Source organism: Xiphophorus maculatus, chromosome 9 (genome assembly GCF_002775205.1).
Source record: "Xiphophorus maculatus strain JP 163 A chromosome 9, X_maculatus-5.0-male, whole genome shotgun sequence".
NCBI lineage: Eukaryota > Metazoa > Chordata > Actinopteri > Cyprinodontiformes > Poeciliidae > Xiphophorus > Xiphophorus maculatus.
In genome coordinates this window covers 3,663,309-3,687,020 of record NC_036451.1, presented here as the reverse complement: position 1 = coordinate 3,687,020, position 23,712 = coordinate 3,663,309, and the positions used below count along the sequence as shown (strand labels likewise).

Here is a 23,712-nt window from a genome sequence, read left to right as displayed (position 1 = left end):
TGCATTTATTAAAAGTAAGTTTGTATTCTTTGGACGTTGACATGAGGATGCATTCAGATTTTAAATATTCACTAAGCTTCCCACTCTCTGTTGTTGTCTCTGGAGAGACACTTGATCTAAAAGCACCGTTCTTCCTGGATCTTCTTAGATGGTGGTTTTTGGCAGAAAGCCACATCCTTGTATTTGGATAAAACATTATGGATCCACTGCACAACATCTGCTGTCAGGAACAACTAAGACCACCACACTAGGCCAAGAGCCAACAGGACTCAGCAAAAGAGCCAATGCAGAATCGATTATTCGACAGTTACAAACATAAGTAGGCCTGACAATGTCAAGGTTGCGTGCTGTGAATACTGCTGACTTGTGCAAATTGCCTTGGGAAATACATGTACAGCATGTAGTTGTGTGGTTTAATTAAATGGCTCAATTTAATTCCAAGTATTTTTTTGTATCTGTCATCATGCAGGTAATACCATATGTTGCTATATAATGAATTTTCCCCATGTCACATTTCAATTTCATTAGTTTTAACAGTTGAATGAACAGAACTCTGGCTCTTTCTCTGTTGTCAAATGGTCTCCATACAGCTGGTCAGTTTGCAGTTACACCCTCTTGGTTTCACAAATACAGTGCATTACAAAAGTGTTCACACCCATTTTTTTATTTAGCACAATGCAAACACATGTCTTAATAGGATTTTATGTGACAGACCGACATAAAGTACTGTGTAATAATTTATTTTTTTAAATTTGCAAATAAAAACTTGTGGACGTTATAGTCGCAATGAGTTCGTCAATTGTTCGTAGAACGGTCTTTGCTGAAATTACAGCAGCAAGTGTTTCTTTTCCAAATCCACAGACTGACAATCTTGGACATACCTCTTTGGAAAAGTCACTCAAGCTCATTCAGGTTTGATTGATAACATCTGTGAACATCCGTTGCACAGACTCAATTGGATTTAGGTCTGGACTGTCACTGGGACATTTTCACCCAAGAATTTGATCCTAATCTGATCTAAACCACTCCATTGTCACTCTGCTTTTAAGTTTAGGGCCATTAACTTGCTCAAGGTGGACCTCTGACATTGCAGTTTGGAACAGATTTTTCCTACATTGTGCTGCATTTAAGCTTCACCCATCTTTGCTTTAACTCTGACCAGAATCCCTGTTCCCACTTAAAGTAAAGCAACTTCGGGTAACTGATGCTACTGTCACCATTTATCGCAATAGGAATGGAGTATTTAAGATGTTGTGTGGCGTTTGTTTCCCATCATCATAGCATTCTGTATGTTTTCATCCCACTATTTGTCTGATCAAAGCATCTTTTCCCATATGGTGTCCTGTTCCCTACATGGCTTGTTGGAAATTTTTTATGGCTTTCTTTCAACAATGTCTTTTTTTTAGTCAATGTTCCATAAACGGCAGATTTGTGGAGAGCTTGAATAATAGTTGCCATGCTCTCAATCCTGAGCTGTGGATCTGTTGAAACCTCCAGCGATACCAGAGGCCTCTTGGCTGTCTCTCTAATTAATGGTCTCTTGGTTTTTATGAGGGGTTTTTTTTGTCTTCCTTTGAGGCCTTCACACACTTATTAAAGTAGCTGGTTGTACCAGGTTTAGAAGTAACTTAAGCTGGAGTGTTTAAAGACATTCACACTCAGACTTTCAATGGTTTAAAATGGCAAAGCTAGCATTTTTTTCCTTAAACTTCACAATTATGTATAACTTTGTTTTAGTCTGTGCTCCAAAATCCTAGTAAAATACTCTGACTTTTGTGGTTGTAATGAGACGCATGCACAGGTTTAAATATACTACCAACACAGAAGCTCACTGAAAAAAAACCAAAAAACATTTCTTTGTGCACAGAAAAAAATTGTAAAGTCTTTGTGTTGCTTCTACTAAACTTTACTTGATACATTTCCTCTGTCATTCAGTGTTTGAAGACAGTCAGGAGTTAAGTTTAAAGAAACCTGCTTTCTCACTTCTTGTTTTTGCCTCTCTCTCCTCTCCTCTTCACCAGGTCTCAAATCTATTATGAAGAAAAATGGTGTTGCTGACAAGCAGGGGAGCAAGGGAGCCAAGAAAAACCTGAAGTTTGTTGGGGTGAATGGAGGGTAAAAATCTTTCGCTTTATCAGCATCCAGCTTATGTTTCTGTTTGCTGTAGTTTTTAGATTTTTCATTTGTAGGTCTGTGGGGCATTGTACAAATGGACTGAGACCCAATAAGGCACAATAAGGGGATTTCCAGTCTAGGCAGCTCAGAGTCATTCCTTTGACAATTTTTTGCTAATTTGGTTGTCTTATTGGCTTAATTAAACTAAGACCCAACCATATACTGAGGCTACAGTCTTTCCCTGGTTTGATTCCCGGTCCCGGGCCATTTACAGCATCTCCTCCCCTCCTGTCTAGCTACTAATGAATAAAGGCCACTACAGACAAAAAAAAAAAAAACCTTTAAAAAATATGCCCAGGGTCTTCAGTCGGATAGAAAAGATCGGGGATTTCAATTTGAGTGGAGTGACATATGATGGCCTGATAAGACATTACCTGCAGAGAGATTGCAAGGGGTTACTAAGGAGTAGATAAGGGCAGCAGTAATGGAGACACGTTCTGCTATGTTTAGTTGGAGACAAACCCTGAGCTATGGGTACTAAATAAATTAATTGGTTCTCTTATCCAAATAGTCATCATGAGCCTATGGATGGTGGATTAGCTCTCTCTTAGGGGTTGCTCACCTGGTGTGAGGAGGGCAGCAAGAAGAGTCACTTTGATTTTACATCCAAAAGAGCCTTTTGAGGTTCCTGTATTCCCTTCAAATATTTTTCCAGAGATAAAATGGACACAATTTCTGTGTATCCTGCTGGGTAAAGGCTTTGGGAATGAGTCTGAACCTGCGTGAATTATTGTCACTGACCACTTCATTAAATGTACTTTGCCAGTACTATATTGAACTCACAAGTGCACTAATTCTTTGTGGCATAGATCCAACAAGGCATCTGACAAACTCCTCAGTTTTGACCTATTTTGATTTGCTGACAGTTTTGCTCACACACATGATGCGAATACATTGTTCCACAACATCACAAAGACACTCTGTTGGATTAAGATCTAGTGATAGTCTAAGCGGAGACCATTGGAGTGCAGTAAACATATCATTTTGAGCAAACTGGCATGAAATGATTTGCAATTTGATTCTGTGTTCACCAGATTGTACATTCAGAGGTTGTATTCTGCTTACACTGGTTGTGATGAGTGTTTATTTGAACCATTGTTGTATTTTTTGAACAAGCCTTCCCATTCTCCTTTGACCTCAGAAACCAACTAGGCATTTTCATCTATACACCTGCTGCTCAATAGATGCGTTTCTTGTTTCGGACCATTCTCTGTAAATCTGGAAGATGTTTGGCCAGAAAAATCAAAGCAGATCAGCATTTTCTGACATAAACCAGCCTTTCCTACACCAACAACTTGCCTTCAAAGTCACTGAAATCAACTTTTTTATCCATTCTAAAGTTGTCTTCACCATATCTTAATAGCGGATGTATTGAACTGGTGTCATGTGATTGGTTGAGCTTCTATTTGTGTTAATAAACTGAGTAACTGTGCATAATAAAGTGGCTTGTGACTGTAACTTAAGATTTTCGGAACAGTTCAGAGTTCCTTTGCATGCTACATTTGTGCTTAATACACTCAAAAGTAAAAAAGAGCAAAGTTTCATTATTCTGGACATTCCGCTTATCCTTTCTTACTTTTACATCCATATCAAATAGATATCCAGTTTTAATTGGAAAATAAATCTGAGCACCTCCCATATGCTTCACACCGACATCTAATCCCAGATAAGAGCACTTCTTAGGGCTTTCTTTTTTGTCTGAAATTCCTGAGAGGTATTATGTGCTGCATGTCAAGGAAATGGCAGCCGTGAGTAAATTTATTTAATTCCGGCATTCCTATTCTTACATTCCTGAGTTTCACTGTTTCATGACCGGCTCTCCTCTGCTGTGTTGTTTCAGATTGTTTTTATATAAGTTCAGTTCCTTCCTTGCTGTTGCAAACCAATCTGCAAACATACGACAACAGTTAGGTGCTCTTGGGAATAATACATTTTCATGGTAACTGCAAAGAACAGCTCATAATAAACAATCATAGATACGTTTTATGAACTTTCAATGAGTCCATCTCTATTCTTTACAACTCATGGATATCCAAGAATTGCAGTTCATCTCCTAATAAATATGAGCAGATGTTAAATAGGTCAGACAATCTCGAGATTTCTCTTCACACCAGGAAGTGGGCTGCTGTTTGTATTACATCTTTTCAGATCGTCTGCTCTATCTTTGCTCAGTCTGGAACTCTTGAGGAATCTGAGGAATGCTGAGATCCCATGAACGCCTCTTGTCACTGTGTGTGTATGTGTTCAAATAAGCATGAATCAATGGTATTCATCATAAGACTTATCTGATCACTGGTCTCACAGTGGTGCTTTCATGATGCACCCCAGTGACCACACTCATATACAGCCCACCGGCATCTACTCAAACTTTAAATGAAGAGCCTTACCTGTTAGAACAAAGATGTATTTGTCTGAGGTTTCATAGGAGTGTTCATAGGAGTGTGCACAAACATTCCGGTGGATAATTATTATACAAGTAATAGAATGAGGGATGTTTTATGATGGGCCAACGCCACAAAGGCAAACATATATCTGATGATGGATAACCGGTTAGTAATTACTCAGCCTTGGCTGATGTGGAAACCTTCATATTTATCTAAACTCGTCACATGTCTTATCAATTTAGAGTCTGGCATAGATTTCTCGATATTTACATATTTCTCACTTTTGAAGTAAAACTTAATCAAACCTTCTTCATGGAAAAAGCATTTCAAATGTCACGTTTCCTCTTCTAGCTATGAGACGACATCCAGCGAGGACTCCAGCGCAGATGAAAAGTCAAGAGCAGAAGTGGAGGAGGAAGACAAATCTGAAGTAGTGGTAGAGAAGGAAACAGACAAGGAGTCTGAGGAATCAGTAGGGATCCTGGTGGCAGATGCAGAGGTTGCTGCTGCTGCTCCTGCTCCTTCTGCTGCTGCGGCCGAGGAGGAGGAAGGTGCTGTGGGTGAAGATAAAGAGGTTGAGAGGGGCCTGTTGGATTTAGAAGGTGGCCATGAGCTCCTGCAGGTGGAGGAGGCTGAAAGGTGAGACAGACAAAAGCTTTGGATCTTTCTATCTGTTAAGCAAAGTTTTAGTAAATGCTTTGTTTTCCACAAGTATAATCACAGAGATGAACAACATAGTCATGCATATACAATCAATTTCAAAGGTATTCACAGTCCTTAAACTTGTCCACATTTTGACATGTTACAGCCACAAATTTCAATTCATTTTTTGGGTGGATTTTGTGTGATAGACCAACACAAGATAGTGTGTTATTGTGAATTAGAAAGAAAATTATACAGATGCTGTTTTTAAATATTTACTGTGGGGAAAAGCGGCAATAACAAGTCCAGTTTCTTGAAGGGGACATAGTTTGAAAAGGAAGGTGGTCTGGTCATAGGAGACCATAATACATTTTTTTATGGCTTACGTGTTCTACATGTAAGCCAGTTTTGGTCTGATGGAAAACTGAAACTACAGATCACCCTGAACACATGAAAGGTGGCAGCTTATGCTAACATATCCTCAGCAGGGACAAGTTGAAAGAAAGTCAGAGTTGAAAGAAAAATGGATGGTGCTAAATGCTAGGAAATTCAGTTGATCCGTACATTACCGTTCACTACAAGATTTCACCGAAGAGTCAACAGGTCTGGGAGAAAAACCCAGAAATCCTAAGCTGAATCCCAAGGGATTTCACACATAACCATCTCTAAGGTAAAAGGGGAATAGTTAAAAAAAGAGAGAGAAAATCCAAGAAAATTGTATAGAAAAAAGGTATTGTTCCCTTCAGACCAGAGGAAAATGGGCATGCTGGTTCGTGATGGTAGAGACAGCGATGGCTCAGTTAGGTACTTGTAATAACCAAGGTATGTGAAATACCATCTCTAAACATACAAGACATAATACCTCAAAGCAGACAACACCAGGTGTCACTCTTTTCAGTTAAAAATGGGAGACAGGCTGCAGTTTGCATAGACTCACCAATAGGCAATAACAAATTGGAAAAAAGAATTCCAATGAATCTCAATATTAGCTGTGACTTTAAAGATGTTTGGGTCACAAGTTGTTGTAAACAACAAGGATCCATTTTGACATTTAACAAAAGTTCAACCTGCAGATGGGGCCATCATGGTTAAGGAGATATTTCCTTGGTTCACTTTGGGACCTTTGTCAACAGTTGAGCCAAGTTGAAATCACTTGCAGCCAGCCTGATTTGTATTGCTGATGATGTCCCTTCCTTTATGACTAATGTACCCGTCATCTGATGGCTACTTTCAGGAATAGTGCATCATGTCACATAGCTCAAACCATCTCAAACACGAAGAATAGTTATGGCCTTCACAGTCACCAGATCTCTATTCAGTGTAGCGTCTTTGGGTGGTAGTGGAACATGAGATCCGAATCATGGATGGGTAGCTGACATTTCTGCCACAACTGAGTGATGCTGTTTCTGACATCCCATTGAAATTCTGTCACAACTTCAGGAATCTTTTTAGACAATAGGAGAATCAATGCAGTAATAACAAGGTGTGCCAAATAATGTTTTCATGAAGTTGATAGACACAGGGACAAAAATCCAATTCAAAGATCCAATTTAGAAAGAACACTTGTCATCTGTAATATAAAGACTTAAAAATTGTTTAAAAAGTTTATACTCAATTCACATTTTCTTCCACTAACTTTAGTGTGAACTCAAGCGTGTAAAAAACAGTTGTTCCTTCACATTGTCTCAGGCAGTGTATTTATGCTTAGTAGTACGTAAAACAAGATAAATCTGAAGTGGAAACAAGAATTTTCTTCCAATTTTAATTGGCTGCATACCTAACTTCCATGTGGTCCACTGCATCTGGTACAGAGTTATGCTGCCAGGAATCAGAGGACAGTATTTAATAAGTTATTTATTCAGAAGTAGTCTGATTCCTTTGAGTTTATACAATAAACTAATTTCTATTAGATGAAGCCATTTTTTCATATTCAGGCTAAATCTAGCCTCAGATACAGTTTAGAAGTTGTTGATCATTGTGAAAGAACTAACCAAACAGCTGCAATTAGCTTTTACTGGTGCTACACTCAAAACCTTTATTTATACAGAACATTGAAAACTAGTTATCGTTTTCCTTTTATAGAGCAAGTATGTGCTTCTTGTATTGCTCAGTCACATAAAATCCATATAAAATACATTAAAGTTAAATTGGCGTGACAAGATTTAGAGAAATTCATAGGTTTTTTGAAATTATTTTCTTTTTGTATTTCAAACTGAAGTTACTCAACAATCAATGCATTCCCTTTCTACATTAAACACCAGGGAAATAAGCTCAGCAGAAAACACCTGGAAAATCAGATGTTTTGCAAGCCAACTGGTACTTCTTTTTTGTCAAAAGTATTCTTCAATGTGTCATGTGTTTTTATAGGGAGAAAGTAGATAAAGGATTCATTGATGCCTGCGTGTATGTAAAGGATCGTATGGAAGAGGTTTCATCTCCAGATAAGGAAATGGTAAAGCTTTCTTTGACTCTACAGTATTTTCTTTTTTTCTTTGTAATGCAAATTTGTAATATAGACTAATTTTAATATACATGTCTCTCCACAGCGTCAGGTGTTGGTGGTGCTTTATCAGGAATGGTTCAAAGTCTCGAGCCAGAAAGACTCCCAGGCAGATACAGTCAGATTATACCTGAGACAAGTGGGACTGACCACCCCCACTCTCCTGCCATATGTTGTTAACTTGACTGACGGTAATGGGAATATGGCCCTCCACTACAGTGTGTCGCATTCTAACTTCCCTGTGGTCAAGCTGCTGCTAGACACTGGTGAGTTGAGCCTTACACACTCACCTGTACTAACAGCTACATTCAAAATAGAATTTCTTGTAATAAAGAGTGTTTGCATTCTTCTAGGTCTTTGTGAAACAGATAATGTGAATAAGGCGGGATATACTCCAGTGATGCTGGCTGCCTTGACCGCTGCTGAAAGCCCAGATGATCTAGAGGTGGCCGAGCAGCTGCTAAAACTTGGCGATGTCAACGCTCGCTCCAGACAGGTAACACAGAGTGCAGCATAAGCTTGAAGTGACATGTGGTCTGTCAGAAGATGAAAGATATTTCTAGGAATATACATTAGGTTTAGTTGTTTTTATTTTTGCAAAAATAATTTACATTTTCCCAAAAAATAAATAAATAAATAAATAAAAACACATGCCTGCAGTTTTTTTTCTGTACAAAAATCTATAAAGCCAAAGGGTTCACGAACATTGCATGCATTTGTTGTCTTACAGTGAGAAGGTCACTAGTTTAAATCCTGGCCTGGAGCCTCTCAGTCTAAAAAAACATGAACACTAGGTTAAGTGATCTTGCTAAATTGCTGCTAGGAGTGAATGTTGAGTGTGTATGGTTGTTTGTCCTCTGTATCTGTGTGTTACCCTGTGATTGACTGGCAATCTGTCCAGGGGTGTATCACACCTTTTGCTAGGTGCCGGCCCTTCAGAGACCCTGCAAAGATAAGCTACAATAGACACTTGATTAATAATTGATATTAATATTTTTTTTCCCCTCATTTCTAATGTTATGTGTTTTTCTCATTTGTTGAACTGGATCATAAAAAAAGAAACATGGCTGTCACTTGCTGTCTTGTACTTCTCACTTTTTTCCCTCTGTCAGGTTCACTCAGATTCTCAAACTCCATACCCATCTCCATATTTTCCTTCTATTAACTTCTAATTCTAATTTGACTTCTCTCTTCCTCTCATTCTCAAGGCTGGCCAGACCGCGCTCATGCTTGCAGTGAGCCACGGTCGCGTTGCTATGGTGAAGCTGCTTCTGAGCTGCGGCGCAGATGTAAATGCACAGGACAGTGAGGGATCTACGGCCCTGATGTGTGCCTCCGAGCATGGACACACGCACATTGCTTGTTTGCTGCTGGAGACAGGTCGCTGTGATATCGGACTCACAGATAAGGTATGCTTTTACAATGTAAAACTAAAATAAGTTGTAAGTAGAAAAGATGTCAGAGTTTAGACTGGTGAATTCAGAACATTTTTAGTTCTCCTGAACCACAAAACACCAGAATAACAGTTTTTTGACCTCAGCTGGTGGCCCCACTTTGCCTTGTGTATTTCAGAGCATTTCATTACAACTGTCAAAGCTGTGCATTTTTAAGGTAAATTTAGAAGATTAAGGTTTTGGTCAGATATGTAAAAATCCTGGCTACTGGCCTACCATAAATAAAGTCTGGATGTAGAGGACCATATTTATAAGTTCGCTTTCTGAATCTAAGAAACTGGATATAGTATTATTTTAAAAAAAAAAGTTTTTAAAGGTAAAAGTTAGGGTAAACAACCAGCAATGGATTGCTGTAACAATAAGACTTCTCTCACCTTACATATGCAGTAATTTACATATTCAGAAGAGAAAGATCATAAAGCCAATGTGCCACCCAAAGATTCCTGCACTGCCCCTGTAAGGGCAGTGTGGATGCAGTGAGGCATGGCATAGTTGATACAGAAAAGAAATGGGGAGCTACATAGCTCAGGGACATGAAATGTCTCATGTATAAAACACAGCGCAGAGACAGATTCAGCGGTGGTCTCAAAATGAATTCACTTTTATACATGGGGCATGAAGCAGTCTTTAATCTAAATTAGTTTACTGTTTAACTTCAACAATATTTATTTAAAAATTGTATTAGATTAGTGATCATGTGACTTCTTCTCTTTGATTTACACATATCAAATTTTGTTACTTGACATTGATCTTTTATGTGTTAGGTCCTAAGTTTATTAAAGCTGTTGCCATGGCGGTCTCAGATAGAGTTTATTTCTATGGCATTTTTTTTCTCATAAGCATCTTGCAATTACTTTTTGTAGGCTGGAGGCACAAATGTGATACTAAAATAAACTGTAAAATATAGAAAACCATAAACGTGAAGGTCTACCTATCAGTCCTCCCACAATCCACATTTGTACCACTGGTCAATGTTTTGCTGTGTTTAGTATCACGTGACTACAGATAGTATTTTGAAAGAAACACAATATTAAGAAAAGGAGCTGTTGTTACCATTTTGAATTACACTACCTGCATTCAAATCACTCTCTTTCATCAGACAACATAATGTGAAATAGAGATTATATATCCTGGAATGAGGCAACTATTTTCCCTGTGGTTGACTTTTCTCTCAGCATGCAGCTTCAACTGCTCTCATTATTTTTTATATCAACTGATATCTAGACTTTGATTAGAGGAAAAACTTGCCATGACTCGCTGCTTGATAGATGTAAGAAGTTAGAAATATTACCACAGAACATTGTCTGTGGTGTCATCTGGGGAAATTTACTGCTCTATTAGTTTTGATTGATGTCTCGGTGTCAAGTACACAACATCTTTCCAAGTGTAAAGATATGGCTTTTCAAGTGCTTGCGTTTGGAGAGATTTGTTCTCTCAGCTGCAGGTTACAGAGGCCGTTAACCGCAAGGTCACAGGCTCATAATAAGCTTTCTCATTTGTACTAAATTGCTAGTGGAGCATGATTTGAATGCTTGATAACATGCACACAAAAATCTAACTTTTTTCTTCTTTTTTTTTTACGGGGGACTATGGGCAGATTTTGCATACATAATTTACAAAACTAATCAGCAGCCATCATTACTTATTTCTGTGGTTTTACATGTTAGACACTTAAATATGCAATCATAATTGGCAGACTGAGTCACTGCAGGGGCAACGTTTATCATAGTGCCTATTAACTGTCAGTAGTATCCTTGATAATATAATGCAGTAGTGAAAACTGCCTCAAAGATTGCATGTTCAAAAGAAGTAAAAGTCTCATGAACATGAATTTGAAGTATGTAGGTCTTAAAAATCTACATTGTTGTGCTAAACTAATGCAAGTTTGAACATAAGTGTGAAAAATGGAAGATTTGGTCTCAGAACAGAAATTATTAGGATGTATACAATAAATTGTTTAGAATATTATATGCATTTTTTTGACTGAGTAAAGATGCTATTTCTTTCAACTGCCACAAGGTGGATTGGAAGCCTTCCCCTGTTAGATTATGCAGATTATGCACTTGTCCATAATAATGCAACATATTCAGTGACTCCATTATCACTGAATGTGTGACAAGTTTTAGTCAGCCCCTTTTGAAGGAATGTCATCTGAATTTTCCTATGCTACTATTCTAGCTTTCTGTGCCACTGAGCTATGCTTTAGTGCTAATGTTAGCTTCTACATAAACAAGAACAAGTGGACATTTGATTTCAGCTGAGTTATATTTGATTAGCACCACCACAGTTAAAACCACTTTACTTTTACTGCAGATGCTTAATAAATGCAACATTCTCTGTATTTGTTGAATGCAGTTATTATTTTAGCCCCACCTCCCAACCTACCTCTATTTTGGAAAGTAGTCAAAAGATAGAGATGTTTGTTCAGTATCTTACTTAACAGTACAACAGTTTTGAAACTTACAGAATTATATCATAATTCTGAATTGAATACAGAAAAGTGGTTATATTAGTGAGAGTGTTACATTGCTTACCAAAATAGTTGAATGCATAGTGATATAAAAAAAATGGTGTATTTTTCTGGTGAGTACTTTGCAAATTATGGCAGTAATCTTCTTGAAAAAATTTTAAAAATATATATTAAGCAATATTTTTCTTAGTCCACTTTTTGTATTTTTTGCTCAAACTTTTTCTGTGCAGAGTGATTTCAGTATATTTTTATCTAGTCTGTTTTTGTTGTAATTGTTTAACATGTAGTTGCCATTCCTTTATATAGATTAATGTTTGAGACTATGATTCATTTATAACTATTTTAGCTGGTATTAAGCCTTTCAGCAAAAGATAGAATTGTAAGGCTTTACATGAGAGTGGTCTCATGTTCTAATCAGAGCAGATAAATTATTCTCTGAGCCTGAGTGTAAGCTAGTACAACACTGCCACTGTGAGGATTACAATGGCCACTGCAACATGTTATATGTGAAATCAACATCGCATCTCCTTTTGTTTTCTCCAGAATGGTCAAACTGCCCTGTCAGTGGCAGAAGCAGCTGCTCATCAAGACATCATCGATCTTCTAAAATCCCATGCATCTGAGCCCATGTCTGCTGCAGACCTCCTCTGAGTTCTACACAGTTTTCCAAACCATTCTAGGTCAACATCTGCCTCTACTTCCTCGATCCTCTACCCACCAACAGAATGGGGGAAAAAAACAGAAGTAAATACTGAATATGATGCTATATGAAGATAAGCATGGGGCTGCCTTTATGACCTCTGGGAATAGAGTGTTTAGACCATAATGTCTTTGTTGTTGTTTTTTTTTAATGAAATGATTAATGAGGGTTGAACAAAGTTAAAATAAGATATTGCAGTGGCAACAATTGAAGCCAACAGCAGATTGAGCAGGAAACAGGGTGAGTTTAAAAAAAAGGAACATACGGGAGAGCATTTCTGAACTGCTGCATCTTAATATATACTAACTCTTAAAGCAAAATATTAAGCACATGATCTACCTTTCAAATATATAAAATATAACATAATTTCTATTTTTCTTTAATCACATTGACATTGTTTTTTTTTCCCATATTTGGACATAAGCCATTATTGAGAGCATCTTATATACAGAATGTTATTCTAACAGATCATGATCATACAAACAGAGACTGTATTTTCTACTGCACTTTTTTTTTACTGTGTATGTGTACAGTGAATATGAATATATTCAACTCCAGAGGAAACTATAAAGCATGGAGTTATAAAAGAAGTGACATCAAATAATGTATCATACTCCACAGTGGTCATGTTTTTCACGTGGTTCATGGGTGATCATCATTTGTGAGTTATTGAAAAACAAATGGTTTAGTCTAAAATAAAATTCAGTATTTTTTATAACAATATATTGAGGTTGAAAAAAAAAAAAGTCAAGAGATTGTATTGAGCTGCATGCTAATACAGTTACTCCCCCTACTGGCTGTTTTAAATATAGCATCACAAACCAGTATGTTGTAATACTGTTTGTGATTCTCAGCTGTCTGTATACATATATAAATATATAGTATCTCACAAAAATGAGTAAATCCTATTTTATATTAAATATTTTATTATATCTCTTCATGGGACAATACTGATGACATACTGAAGCAGGGTTTAGTAGTCACTTTACATTTTGTGTATCCGAGTAAATTTGCAATCCTCTCAAAATAACTATACAAGGCCACTAAGATCTGGCTGCAAAAGTGAGTGCATCCCCAAGTGGAAATGTTTAAATTATGACCAGCGTGTCAACATTTCATGTGACCATCATTTTTCTGTCTTTACTCTCTTATCTTAACAGTGTTCAGGTCTGGTTTAGCAACACTGCCTTGTGGCCGAGTTTTCAAAGAGAAAGGATCATGAAACTGTAGCTTCCCACAGCCAGCAACGCTTGTACACCCCCAAACCATGATACACCCACTGCCATACTTGACAATAGGCACAACGCACTTGTCTTTTTACTCCTCGCCTGGTTGCTGCCACAACCAGGTGAGGTTAAACCAACAGGTCTATCCTGGTCTCGTCAGACCATAGGGACATGGTTACTGTCTGCTTCTCTGGCTGCTGAATTTCTTGCGCATCTTCTTTAGAAAAGAGAATTCTGGGATCAAATTGATCCCAGCATTTGATCCCACAGACCACCAAATTGATCTGTGTGACCACAGACCAATTTGATGCAGTGTGCACCATATGGTCTGATCACTGACAGGCTGAATTCAACCCCAACACCATCTGCAGCAATGATAGCACCCAAAGGTCTAATATCAAAAGACAACCTCTGGATACAACGCGTAACATGTGCACTCAACTTATGTGGTCATTACACCAGGGAGGGAAAATGATTAACTGAGCACAATTTGGACATTTTCACTTGAAGGTATTCTCACCTTTGTTGGCCATGACTTGGCCAACAAAGCCATTGCTCATTGCTAACTAACAACTATATTAGTTATCTTGAGGGGACAGAAAACACACAGTTATACATATGGTACACTGACTACTTTACATTATATCAAAGTGTTATACCTTCTGTGTTGTCCCATAAAGAGGTAAAATAGAATGCTAACAAAAATACAAGGGGTGTACCCAGTATTGTGATATATATCTATATGTCTCTCTATTTACATAGATAGATATATATGTCTACATAAATATCTATCTACGGTATATATAGAGAGAGCTGTTTGTGTGATTGTTCTAATCATGTATGCAACACGTACAGAATGCACAATGAATGTTGGGCTGGCTGTGACACATTCCAAGAGAATAAAAATGTAGCAAGTGTGAACTAACCCTGCATGGATGAGTGCAAGACTTTGAATCAGTTGAGATATTAACTTTATTACAAATATATGTCTAAAGACTTTAAATTAGTCCTGATGATGAAGCAGTCTTTAGATTGTAGAGCTAAGTTCATTAGGCTCTCGTACCCATGACTAAAGCAATCAGACCAGACATATTAAAATCCTGAGCAGGGAGTTTTGTTTGCAATAAGAAGCAATAAAAAATATTATGTATGGGACTATGGTGCAGCCTTAAATGGATAACTGTTATTATTCTGGAGCTGAGGTTTTATTTTCCAGGAAAACAGATGTTCTTTTGTGGAGCCTTTTCTAATACATCTCCTTGCAGGAGTGTGGTCTTATGAAATGTTTACAATGAAACATTCCTTCCACAGTGACCACAACAGATGCCAAACATCTAACAATGTTTACATGATCAAAGGGGATAAGATAAAATAATAATTCAGCAAATGTTTAAATAATACATTGAATTATTTTACCTCAGTTTACCCTTTAGAGGGATTAATAAATACAAGTCATGTCAGTTACGAAATTCTGGTTAAACAGTATGAAAAGCCTTAAAATAAATTAAATACTAATTGCAGTGGCATAATCTTACATTGATTTAGTTGTGAGAAAATCTTATATTAAGAAATTGTTTTGTTTTGTCTGAGGGAGAGCTGGTGTCTCACTAGTGGTCAATGAACAACCATTTTGTTGAAAACAATTATTCCCTGAAGCAAAATTTTCCCCTCACTGAATAAAAGCACAGACAAATAGAAAGGGGTGATATTATTTAACATGTTTAGTGTCAGATCATGTTACTTCATTTAAAGACTGATTTCTTTTAAGGCTTTAAACATGTCTTTGCCAGAGGTGCCAATAAATGTGGAGGGCTGTTTATGAGGCCTTGTTAAATCTGATTTATGTTGGGGAACATCTGTTTGCAAGAGTCAGTAGAGCTAAAAGTCGAATATTGTCATGTAAGGTAATAAATATATAAGTAGCAATCCGATCTGCATGACAAAATCAGTTTCTGTGTTGAGGGAAAACTTCAGGCAATTAATCAAACTGGAGGATTTCTAGCACAAGATTAACGTAACAACTGTTACTTTAACAATAGTTAGGCCTTGCTTATCTCTAAAACTTGATTTCAGTTTCATTAGTTTTCCTTAATAATACATTTAATTGCTTTCTTGACATGTCACCAAGATCTGTTCTATTCTAATTTTCTATTTCATTGCGGTCACGCCATCAATCCCAAATACTGTAAACTAAATCAAAAATAGGCACAGAATTGGGACTACAACTGTAATTTGAAAAATAATCATTTGTATGAATATATATAAAGTCAGAATTTACATGAAACAACTTTTTACAAATGGACTAATAGCACATATTTCTATGTAGCATTAATTATTCCCTGTGCTACAGTTACAGATTAAAACAGAAAAGTATAAATATATGTTCCTTTTACTTAGCTGCGGGATGTCAAACCCGTGCTGAGAGAAGTGTCTGGTCTTCCATGCCTACACATCTTTATGAAAATTTATGTTCAATCCAGTGTGTGACCCAGATGTTGTAAGATTTCACGTCTGGTTGATCACCAAAGACCTGAAATCAACTTTGTTCCACATGGGGTTAAATTTGTGTGTTTTCTTCTGTAAATCCAGCCAAATACATGTATATAAAGTATTGTGGAAAAATATATAACAAGTATTGTCTGACAGTCTTATAATTATATGAAGTATTTATTCTAAATGCTATATTTTTACCATATATATATATATAAATATATGACAAAATTATGTATGCATGGAGACAAATATTCAAGTAATAGTGCTCGAAGGGAACCGGACTGTCATTAGTTCACCTTTACTGGTTGGATGTTTGTGATAATGTGTGACTTGATAAGGTTGTGGATTATCGTGTGCCCGTCGCGCTAGTTTGGAAATGTGTAAGACAACAGCAAAAAGGAATCTGCTGCAGACCTATTAGGGCAATGTCTCCCTAGTTTGAATATCAATGTGAGAGCCCATAAATAATACAGATTAAAATAAAAATACAAATATTTACTTTTCTGTAATATTATATGTGAAACAAGCTTATATCTAACAGACCAGAGAACTACTTCTAAATAAATATTTTAAAAATGATCAAATGGTTTTTCTCTTCTTTTTCTTGCGTGTACTGTCTGACAGTGTAGTTTTCACTTGATATAAATGGAGAAAGAATATAAGAATAGAGGAGGAAAATGACAATTAGAGTACAAGAAAACACCAAATACGTTTTCTTTTGCATTTGCAGAAAGAAAGAAAAAACAGAGAACCATAAAACCAAGGTACTGTAAAAGCTTTTTTCAAACAATGTCTGTAACAAGGAAAAATCATTGATCGCTATCTTCATCTTTCTCATCTTGCTCAGACGCCCTTCATTGGACAACACTCAAAACCTTAATTTCTTTACTTTTGATTGATTCTGCAGTTTACTTGCTGGTGTGCTCTAAGTGTATTTGAATTTGAGGTTCTAACTGATGGCCGGACATTTTCCTACAGGTTTTTCATGCTAACTTGTCACAAATATTTTGGTAAATACTATTAAACTTGGCTTATTCTCTCATACTATCCCGATAAGTGGCGTCTGGTCACCTGTGTTGTGACTGCTGTTGGAAAATTACTAAATAAGTTCCTGTTTATTCTCTAATATTTTTTAGAACAAGTAGGGACACATCCACAGAACTGTTTTATTTAATCTATTAAAAAAATAGTGCAGTAGAGAGGACAGGCAAGTAAACTGTTGATGCTAGGATTGGAAATTCTGGGTCTTTAAGAGTTTCTTGCAGATAGACTGGTGCTTGTACTGTTAAGTGATTTCGCATGCAAAATACAATCTGTAATACAATAATTTCATTATTGTCTTATTACTTAAAAAGAACTGTGGTAAATGCAAAACTGAAAATTATTTCCGAGGAAGAGCATTAAATGACGACCAGTTGATCTGTAACTGCTACCAGGCTTAAGTTGAGGTTGGTTTCCTGATTAAATTCTGTTTAAGGGCCCCAAAAGAAAATGGGGTGGCTCTTCAAAGCATATTTCTTTTCACAACAGTAATGTATCAAAAATATAGATTTTCATTATAATTAAAGAAATGAGGGATGAAGTTAATTTTCATGAGCTGCTGACTAAAAGAAAAACTATTAATTTAAATTATGCACTCTCCCTCTCACAGGTGATCTTTATTTGCAAATGCTAAAATAAAATGTCAACATTTATCACTCTGTACAGACCAATGATATTTTTTATAATTGTTATCTTTCCCTGTCTTTTAACACTGACTTAAATGTAGAAAATAATAATAATGGTTATATTATGTTATATGATGTTCAAAAAAGAATTGTTGAAAATGGGGACAGACTTGCAAATCCCCCATATGTTCAGACTAAACACTGAATTACACTTATTATTATTACATTATTCCACTCCATTAAGCCAATTAATAATATTACCCTTACATTCTGTTTAAGTACCAAGTCTGTTTTAAATCAATCATAGATGTTCTAAAAAGGAGGTTTGGTCAAATTTTTCCTAATATTTCCAAAAGATTTTTGTAAGGTCTCTGGTGTAATGAAAGTATGTGGCCAGCAGATGGTGGTGTATTACTGTGGGTTACAAACAGAGGAGCAATAGGAGTCCTGAAAAGTGAGAATTGTTAACATCATGTGTCAGCTATTAAAACTTATTTCAAAGATTAAGATCAAGCGGAAAACAATAGTAGTGATAAGAAAAAATTTTAACACCCAATCCCCAAAATAGAGACCTGTGAGCCATACTACTTATTGAGCAAGCATTACTCATTAATCTACTAATCAGGCATTTGTGTAAAATAAGATTCATAGCATGCATTTAATACCCTGATGGTAATTTTAATTACTTTGGCATTTTAGGAGAGGCTGAAGACTTGTTAACTTGTGATTCCCAGTGCAAACCAGTAGACATCCAGGGAAGCCTTTTTTCAGAGGAGAAAGTGAAGACATAAAAAAAGTAAAATGATCCAATTAAAAATGTATCTAAAACAATTAGCTTTAACTACTCATGGTTCGCATCATAAATTAATAAAAAAATAAAATTTTAGAATTGAGTTTGTGATTAAGCCTTCCATAAAGGAGTAGCGCTGTATAGACAACATGATAGTACTTTCTACTGGAACAAGATACAGCATATCAACATTAATCAGGGGAGTTCTTGTTAACTCCAAACCAATAGTCAAACACCACATAACTGTTGAGAACTTAATCATCACTATTAACTTAGATTTTTTGCTGCTTGTTGGTAGCATGAAAAGTAGATATAATCGTTGTGCAGACTCTGTGAAAACTGGGCAAGTGTAAGCAACAAGGAAAGATGGCAACTCCAAAAAAATACTTCACACAAAGACGCATGCTGACTTTAAGTTATGCCATCTGTTCTCTCTAAACACTAAACTCCTCTTACAAACCAACAATATTTGTGCTGATGTGTAGTAGAAATTGGTATTTTTGAGGGGTATTTTGAGTTCGGCATTGTTTTGTTGATGCTTTCTAAGCACTTCACTTGATTCAATTTATATATTTCATCTATTTAGGCAGCAGCAGAATTTCTTTTGCAAAGAGGGAGAAGAGTGTGTACTTTCTGGAAGAAGGAATTTGTCCAACTTTCAAACTGATTAAAAACACACCAGAAAGTTAACATTAGAATGACTCAAAGAAGCCTAAAGAATATTTTGGAGTGGCTCAGTGAACAACAAGTTAAAAATCTTGTTGGAAGGGATCAGTTTGATTGATATAAGGGGGAAGAAATAAGACTACCCAGACAAGCACTTAGCCTTATGTGGGACACTGTTAGGTTAATTACTTGCTGTGCCATCCAAGGTGACAACTGTTATCAAATTCTTACTGTCTCATAAAGTTTTACTGTAACCCACCACGCTTGGATAGATTTGATTAATAATGCCAGACTAGAAATTGTTTTATCAAGAAAGATTTGTTTTCCAAAGCTGATCTGCACTCAGCTGAAATTAACAGGGAGTGTTAGTTTTGCAAATTTTGGCAGTGGAAATACACGCAAACAAACAGAAACACAATCTTTTCAAACCAAACACACACAAGCAAACATTTAGCATTCCCACGGACAACATGGTAAAAGAGACGATAATGAGTAAAGATGATTCTCCATCCTCATCAGCTCCTGTTTGCATACCAAGGGAGTACGAAATGAGGCTCAACACACAGATTGCAAATCAGATTTGTGGAATATTCTGCTCCAAGCAACCTCACCGGTGGTCCCAGCAGATATTTAGATTTAATTAATTTCACCCAAATATGTGGATAGAACATCTGCAAGACAAAAGGGTACCATTTTTCACAGACATTCATGTTGACTTAGATTAGAGATGAACCCATTAGCGGGATCCCTGTGTGCAGACGTGCATGCCCTTAAACTCAACTCACACTGAGCCTTCACTGGACAATTAAACTGATGTATTGTGTGTACTTGTGTGGCTGCATCATGGCAAACGCCATCTGAAAATAATGTTTTCTTTTTAAAATATGAATATGAGTCGTTGTGATTCCCATGTGCACACACTAAACACAACCGTTGGTGCAACATGCAAATAAAGATTAAAGGTAATGCATTAACATATTCTAAACAATAACCACATGCAGTGAACACACAAGAGCTCTTGGTCTGAATTGCAGATGCTTCTCTGTGCCCTCTCGGTCTGCCAGCATTGTGATGATGAGATTCCTCGTTAGCATAGAGACTTTTTAACTGTAATTATCCCTTAATGGCACTTAGCCCATCAACTCCTCCTCTTGCGAGTCCCACTGCAGGCACACAGTCTCTTGCTGTCATTTAGACACAAACACATGCACTGGCATGTGGCTAGACAGACAGACAGACAGACAGACAGACACATGTGCACATGCAGCTGGGGAGAAATCCATTAACGCAGGCAAACACAGTCAGGCAAACATGAAAAGCTGCACACACAGTAACAAAGTAGTCATCAAATCCAGGCAGAAACACCCAAACTGCAGCAAATATGCACACGCAAACACACAAACTCAGAGCCCTATCGCTGCTCTTCTGTCTGGCCCCATGGCTAATCTGTGCAACTTATTATCCAGGAGATAATAGGAACTGTCATCCGTGAGAGGAAGGCGTGAGGTGCGGAGGGGTGACCGTGTGCTGGCTGAATTTTTAAACAGGCGGGGACTATAGTGATAACTTCATGAGAATAGATGTGGCTTGTTAGATGCAGCTTTGACAAAGTCAAAACACAGACCAGTGCAACAAATGGTCTCCAGCAAAAGCAAAGTGCAACAATAAGAGGAGCAAAAAATGCTGAGAGATGTAATAAAATGGACCAAAAGCAACATGCAGGAGAGAACAAGAGGAGATTGCATAGGAAGAGCTGTGGTCGAAGGAAAGAGCTGAAAAGCAGAATCAATGATGTATTTTCATGGTTGTGGAACACCTCAGTTGTGAATTTTGTGAAATTGCTCCCAAAGACGCCATTATTCTGACTCCCGCACACAGAGAGAACATAATAAAGACAATTTCATTTGAGGAAGAGAAATAAAGACATGAAAAAAGAAAGAGTAGAGGAGAACCATTCCAAGCTTACTTACCATAGCAAAAAAAGCTGATACATTAAACAGAAAATATGGTGAACAAAACATAAAATGGCAGGTCATTTGTATTGAGTCAAGAGAGGAGTAGCCAGCAGGGGCAGTAGAGGACAAAGTGTGTATAAAGAAGTGACACAATTTAGAAGCAACAAAACGAAAACCTAAGAGTTGTTTGTTGTGTCTTCAGAGAATAAAAAAAGAAAATCTGAACACTGCATTCAACCTGACAAAATGAAATAAATGTATCTGAAAAACAGTCATTCATTTAAATCTGGTTAAAGGTTCAGAACAGTCTACAATGTCTTGTACTACTGCAGCTACTGTAGTTCAGTCATCAGCTACCTCCAGTAGATCCATCTTCAGTCAGCAGTCAGCATCCATCTCTAATGGGATGTTGGACATTACATCTCCTGTCCCACTTGACCAGAAGGCAGAAACACCAAAGCAATCAACCTGTTCAAGTGCTTATGCTCATATTTCAAATTCTGAGAATTTCTCTTGACAAAATGCACTCTGCTCTTCAAAGATTACCGGTATATATTTTTTACATATATTCTGGAATGTACAAAAATTACGGTTACTTTGAAAATGATTTTTATGTAATGGTGATAAACGCTAATGGTGATAAATGACGGATGATTGGTTGTTGACATGATATTGGGTCATGAATGTTATACAGTTAAATTATCAAACAGAACTAAGATTACTATTTAAGAATAGTCTCAGAATTAACCACAATCTCTCCAATGTTTTTTTTCATAGATGTAAAACAATATAAAAACAAGACTCAGAAGGAAGGAAAACAAACCCTACATAAAAAATTATCATGCAACTTGCAATTATCATGCAAGTTGTGTAAGGAGAAAACCTTTTTTCCACGAGGAAAACATGAATGCAAGACTAAAGTTTGACTTAGACTGACTTTATTGTCATTTTGCATGCACAGGGTGTATACCGAACAAAATTTTGTTGCATACGGCTCAGGACAATGTTTTGAGCTTTCAATGTTGTGAGGTTACTCCAGAATAAAAATAAAATACAGTATAAAATATGAATATAAATATAAATATAAAATATAAAGTGCAGGACTGACAGTAAAAAGGAAGTTACTTAGCTCTGTACATGTGCAAGGTGTAAAGTGGAGACCAGATTTTAAGTGCAGTCCAGTTAAGAGTTCAGCAGTCTGATGGCAAGTGGGAAAAAACTGTTTCGTTGGCAGGCAGAATGCCAACAAAGGCCAGAATTTGTGGAATACCCTTTGGGGATCCTGGTGAATTATTTGAACACCAGAAAAGAGGACATGTTTAGCATATCATTTATGCAGCATTCTAATTAAAGAACCCCTACTGATGTCTTGAAAGTGCAATGGGATATTTTTTTAGTCTTTGTCCAAATTGAGCGTGCAGGACATAGTACAATCTTCAGTATAGAAGAACAGCTTGTAGGGCACAGAGAACCCATGCACTGATCTGACTCGGCATTGTGCCTCATTCATCAAACCAACAAAGAACAGTCACTCCTCAGCACTTACCTGGGACACTGCATCTTATTCCCACGTGCACAGTCTGTCAGCGGTTGCTTTAACTTTTGTTGACTTTTCCTGCAAAAGCTCAATCAATCTAGACAGAAGGTGGATAAACCTGGGCTGTTTTCAATCATGATCTAAATTGAACATAAAATAAAAATAATAATAAAGGACAGAACCCCCCCAAATTAGAAAAGTTTTGTTTGGAAATCTTCATAGTAACCTTTATAGATTAAATTAACTTAAATTATGTAATTTAATCTCATGAAAAAATTGTTCTTAGAGGTTTACTTCATGGATGAGTCAGCTCTCCGAAAGCAGTAATAATAGAAATATATATTTTGTGCTTCATGAGTTGCATCTGGCTGAATGTGACCTGGAAATCAGTCTTGGTAAAACATCTTAAAGAAATCACATTACAGATTATGCCAAATGCATCTTAAGAAGCATTGGGTTTGTTGAAAGATATGCAGTGTCTGAAAAGTTTAGCCTTTTTGCCAATGTGATTTATATGTTAGTTGATTTGTGTCACAACAAACATCAATGGAAAGATTAATAAATGCAGCAGAAGTGATGGGTAGATGACACATCTGGTCCACAGCTCATTATTAATCACTGTCATTTTTGAATGACAGATCCAAAAATATTTGTTTTATTTAATAAAATGAAGTACCCTTCAATCTATTCATGTGGTAGAGACCCATTTTTAATTGCTTTTGTTTTATTAAAAAAAGATAAAGGTTGATACACTTTGAAATTTGGAAAGACTCCAAACTTTACGCTGATCTCCAATCATACATTTGGTATACCATTGGTCAGGTATATTTATAATTGTTACATGAATTATGATGCTCCAATTGCAGCTGGAAGATGTTTAGGTTGTGTCTATACCCGTTTTATTTGTCCAGAGATCAAATGTTTTGCCCATTTATCTGAAAATAGCTCAAGCTCTGTCATATTGGATGAAGAGCATCTATGAAGATCCATTCTCAAATCTCACAACAGATTCTCAATTCAATTTAAATCTGAACTTGCACTGGGCCATCATAA

General features: G+C 36.7%; 1 protein-coding gene across 4 annotated transcripts in view; it reads left to right on the top strand.

The window, feature by feature from the left end:
• Positions 1-16,594, top strand: part of kank4 (KN motif and ankyrin repeat domains 4) — an 81,318-nt gene extending 64,724 nt beyond the window's left edge. For all 4 annotated transcript variants that reach the window (XM_023339903.1, XM_023339902.1, XM_014471046.2 and 1 more), the window contains 7 exons: positions 2,022-2,115; positions 4,911-5,198; positions 7,569-7,653; positions 7,748-7,967; positions 8,055-8,197; positions 8,910-9,110; positions 12,169-16,594. In XM_023339903.1, coding sequence (XP_023195671.1) covers positions 2,022-2,115; positions 4,911-5,198; positions 7,569-7,653; positions 7,748-7,967; positions 8,055-8,197; positions 8,910-9,110; positions 12,169-12,276 — 1,139 coding nt within the window. In that variant the 3' untranslated portion in view covers positions 12,277-16,594. The remainder of the gene's footprint in view (positions 1-2,021; positions 2,116-4,910; positions 5,199-7,568; positions 7,654-7,747; positions 7,968-8,054; positions 8,198-8,909; positions 9,111-12,168) is intronic.
• The last annotated feature ends 7,118 nt before the right edge of the window (positions 16,595-23,712 follow it).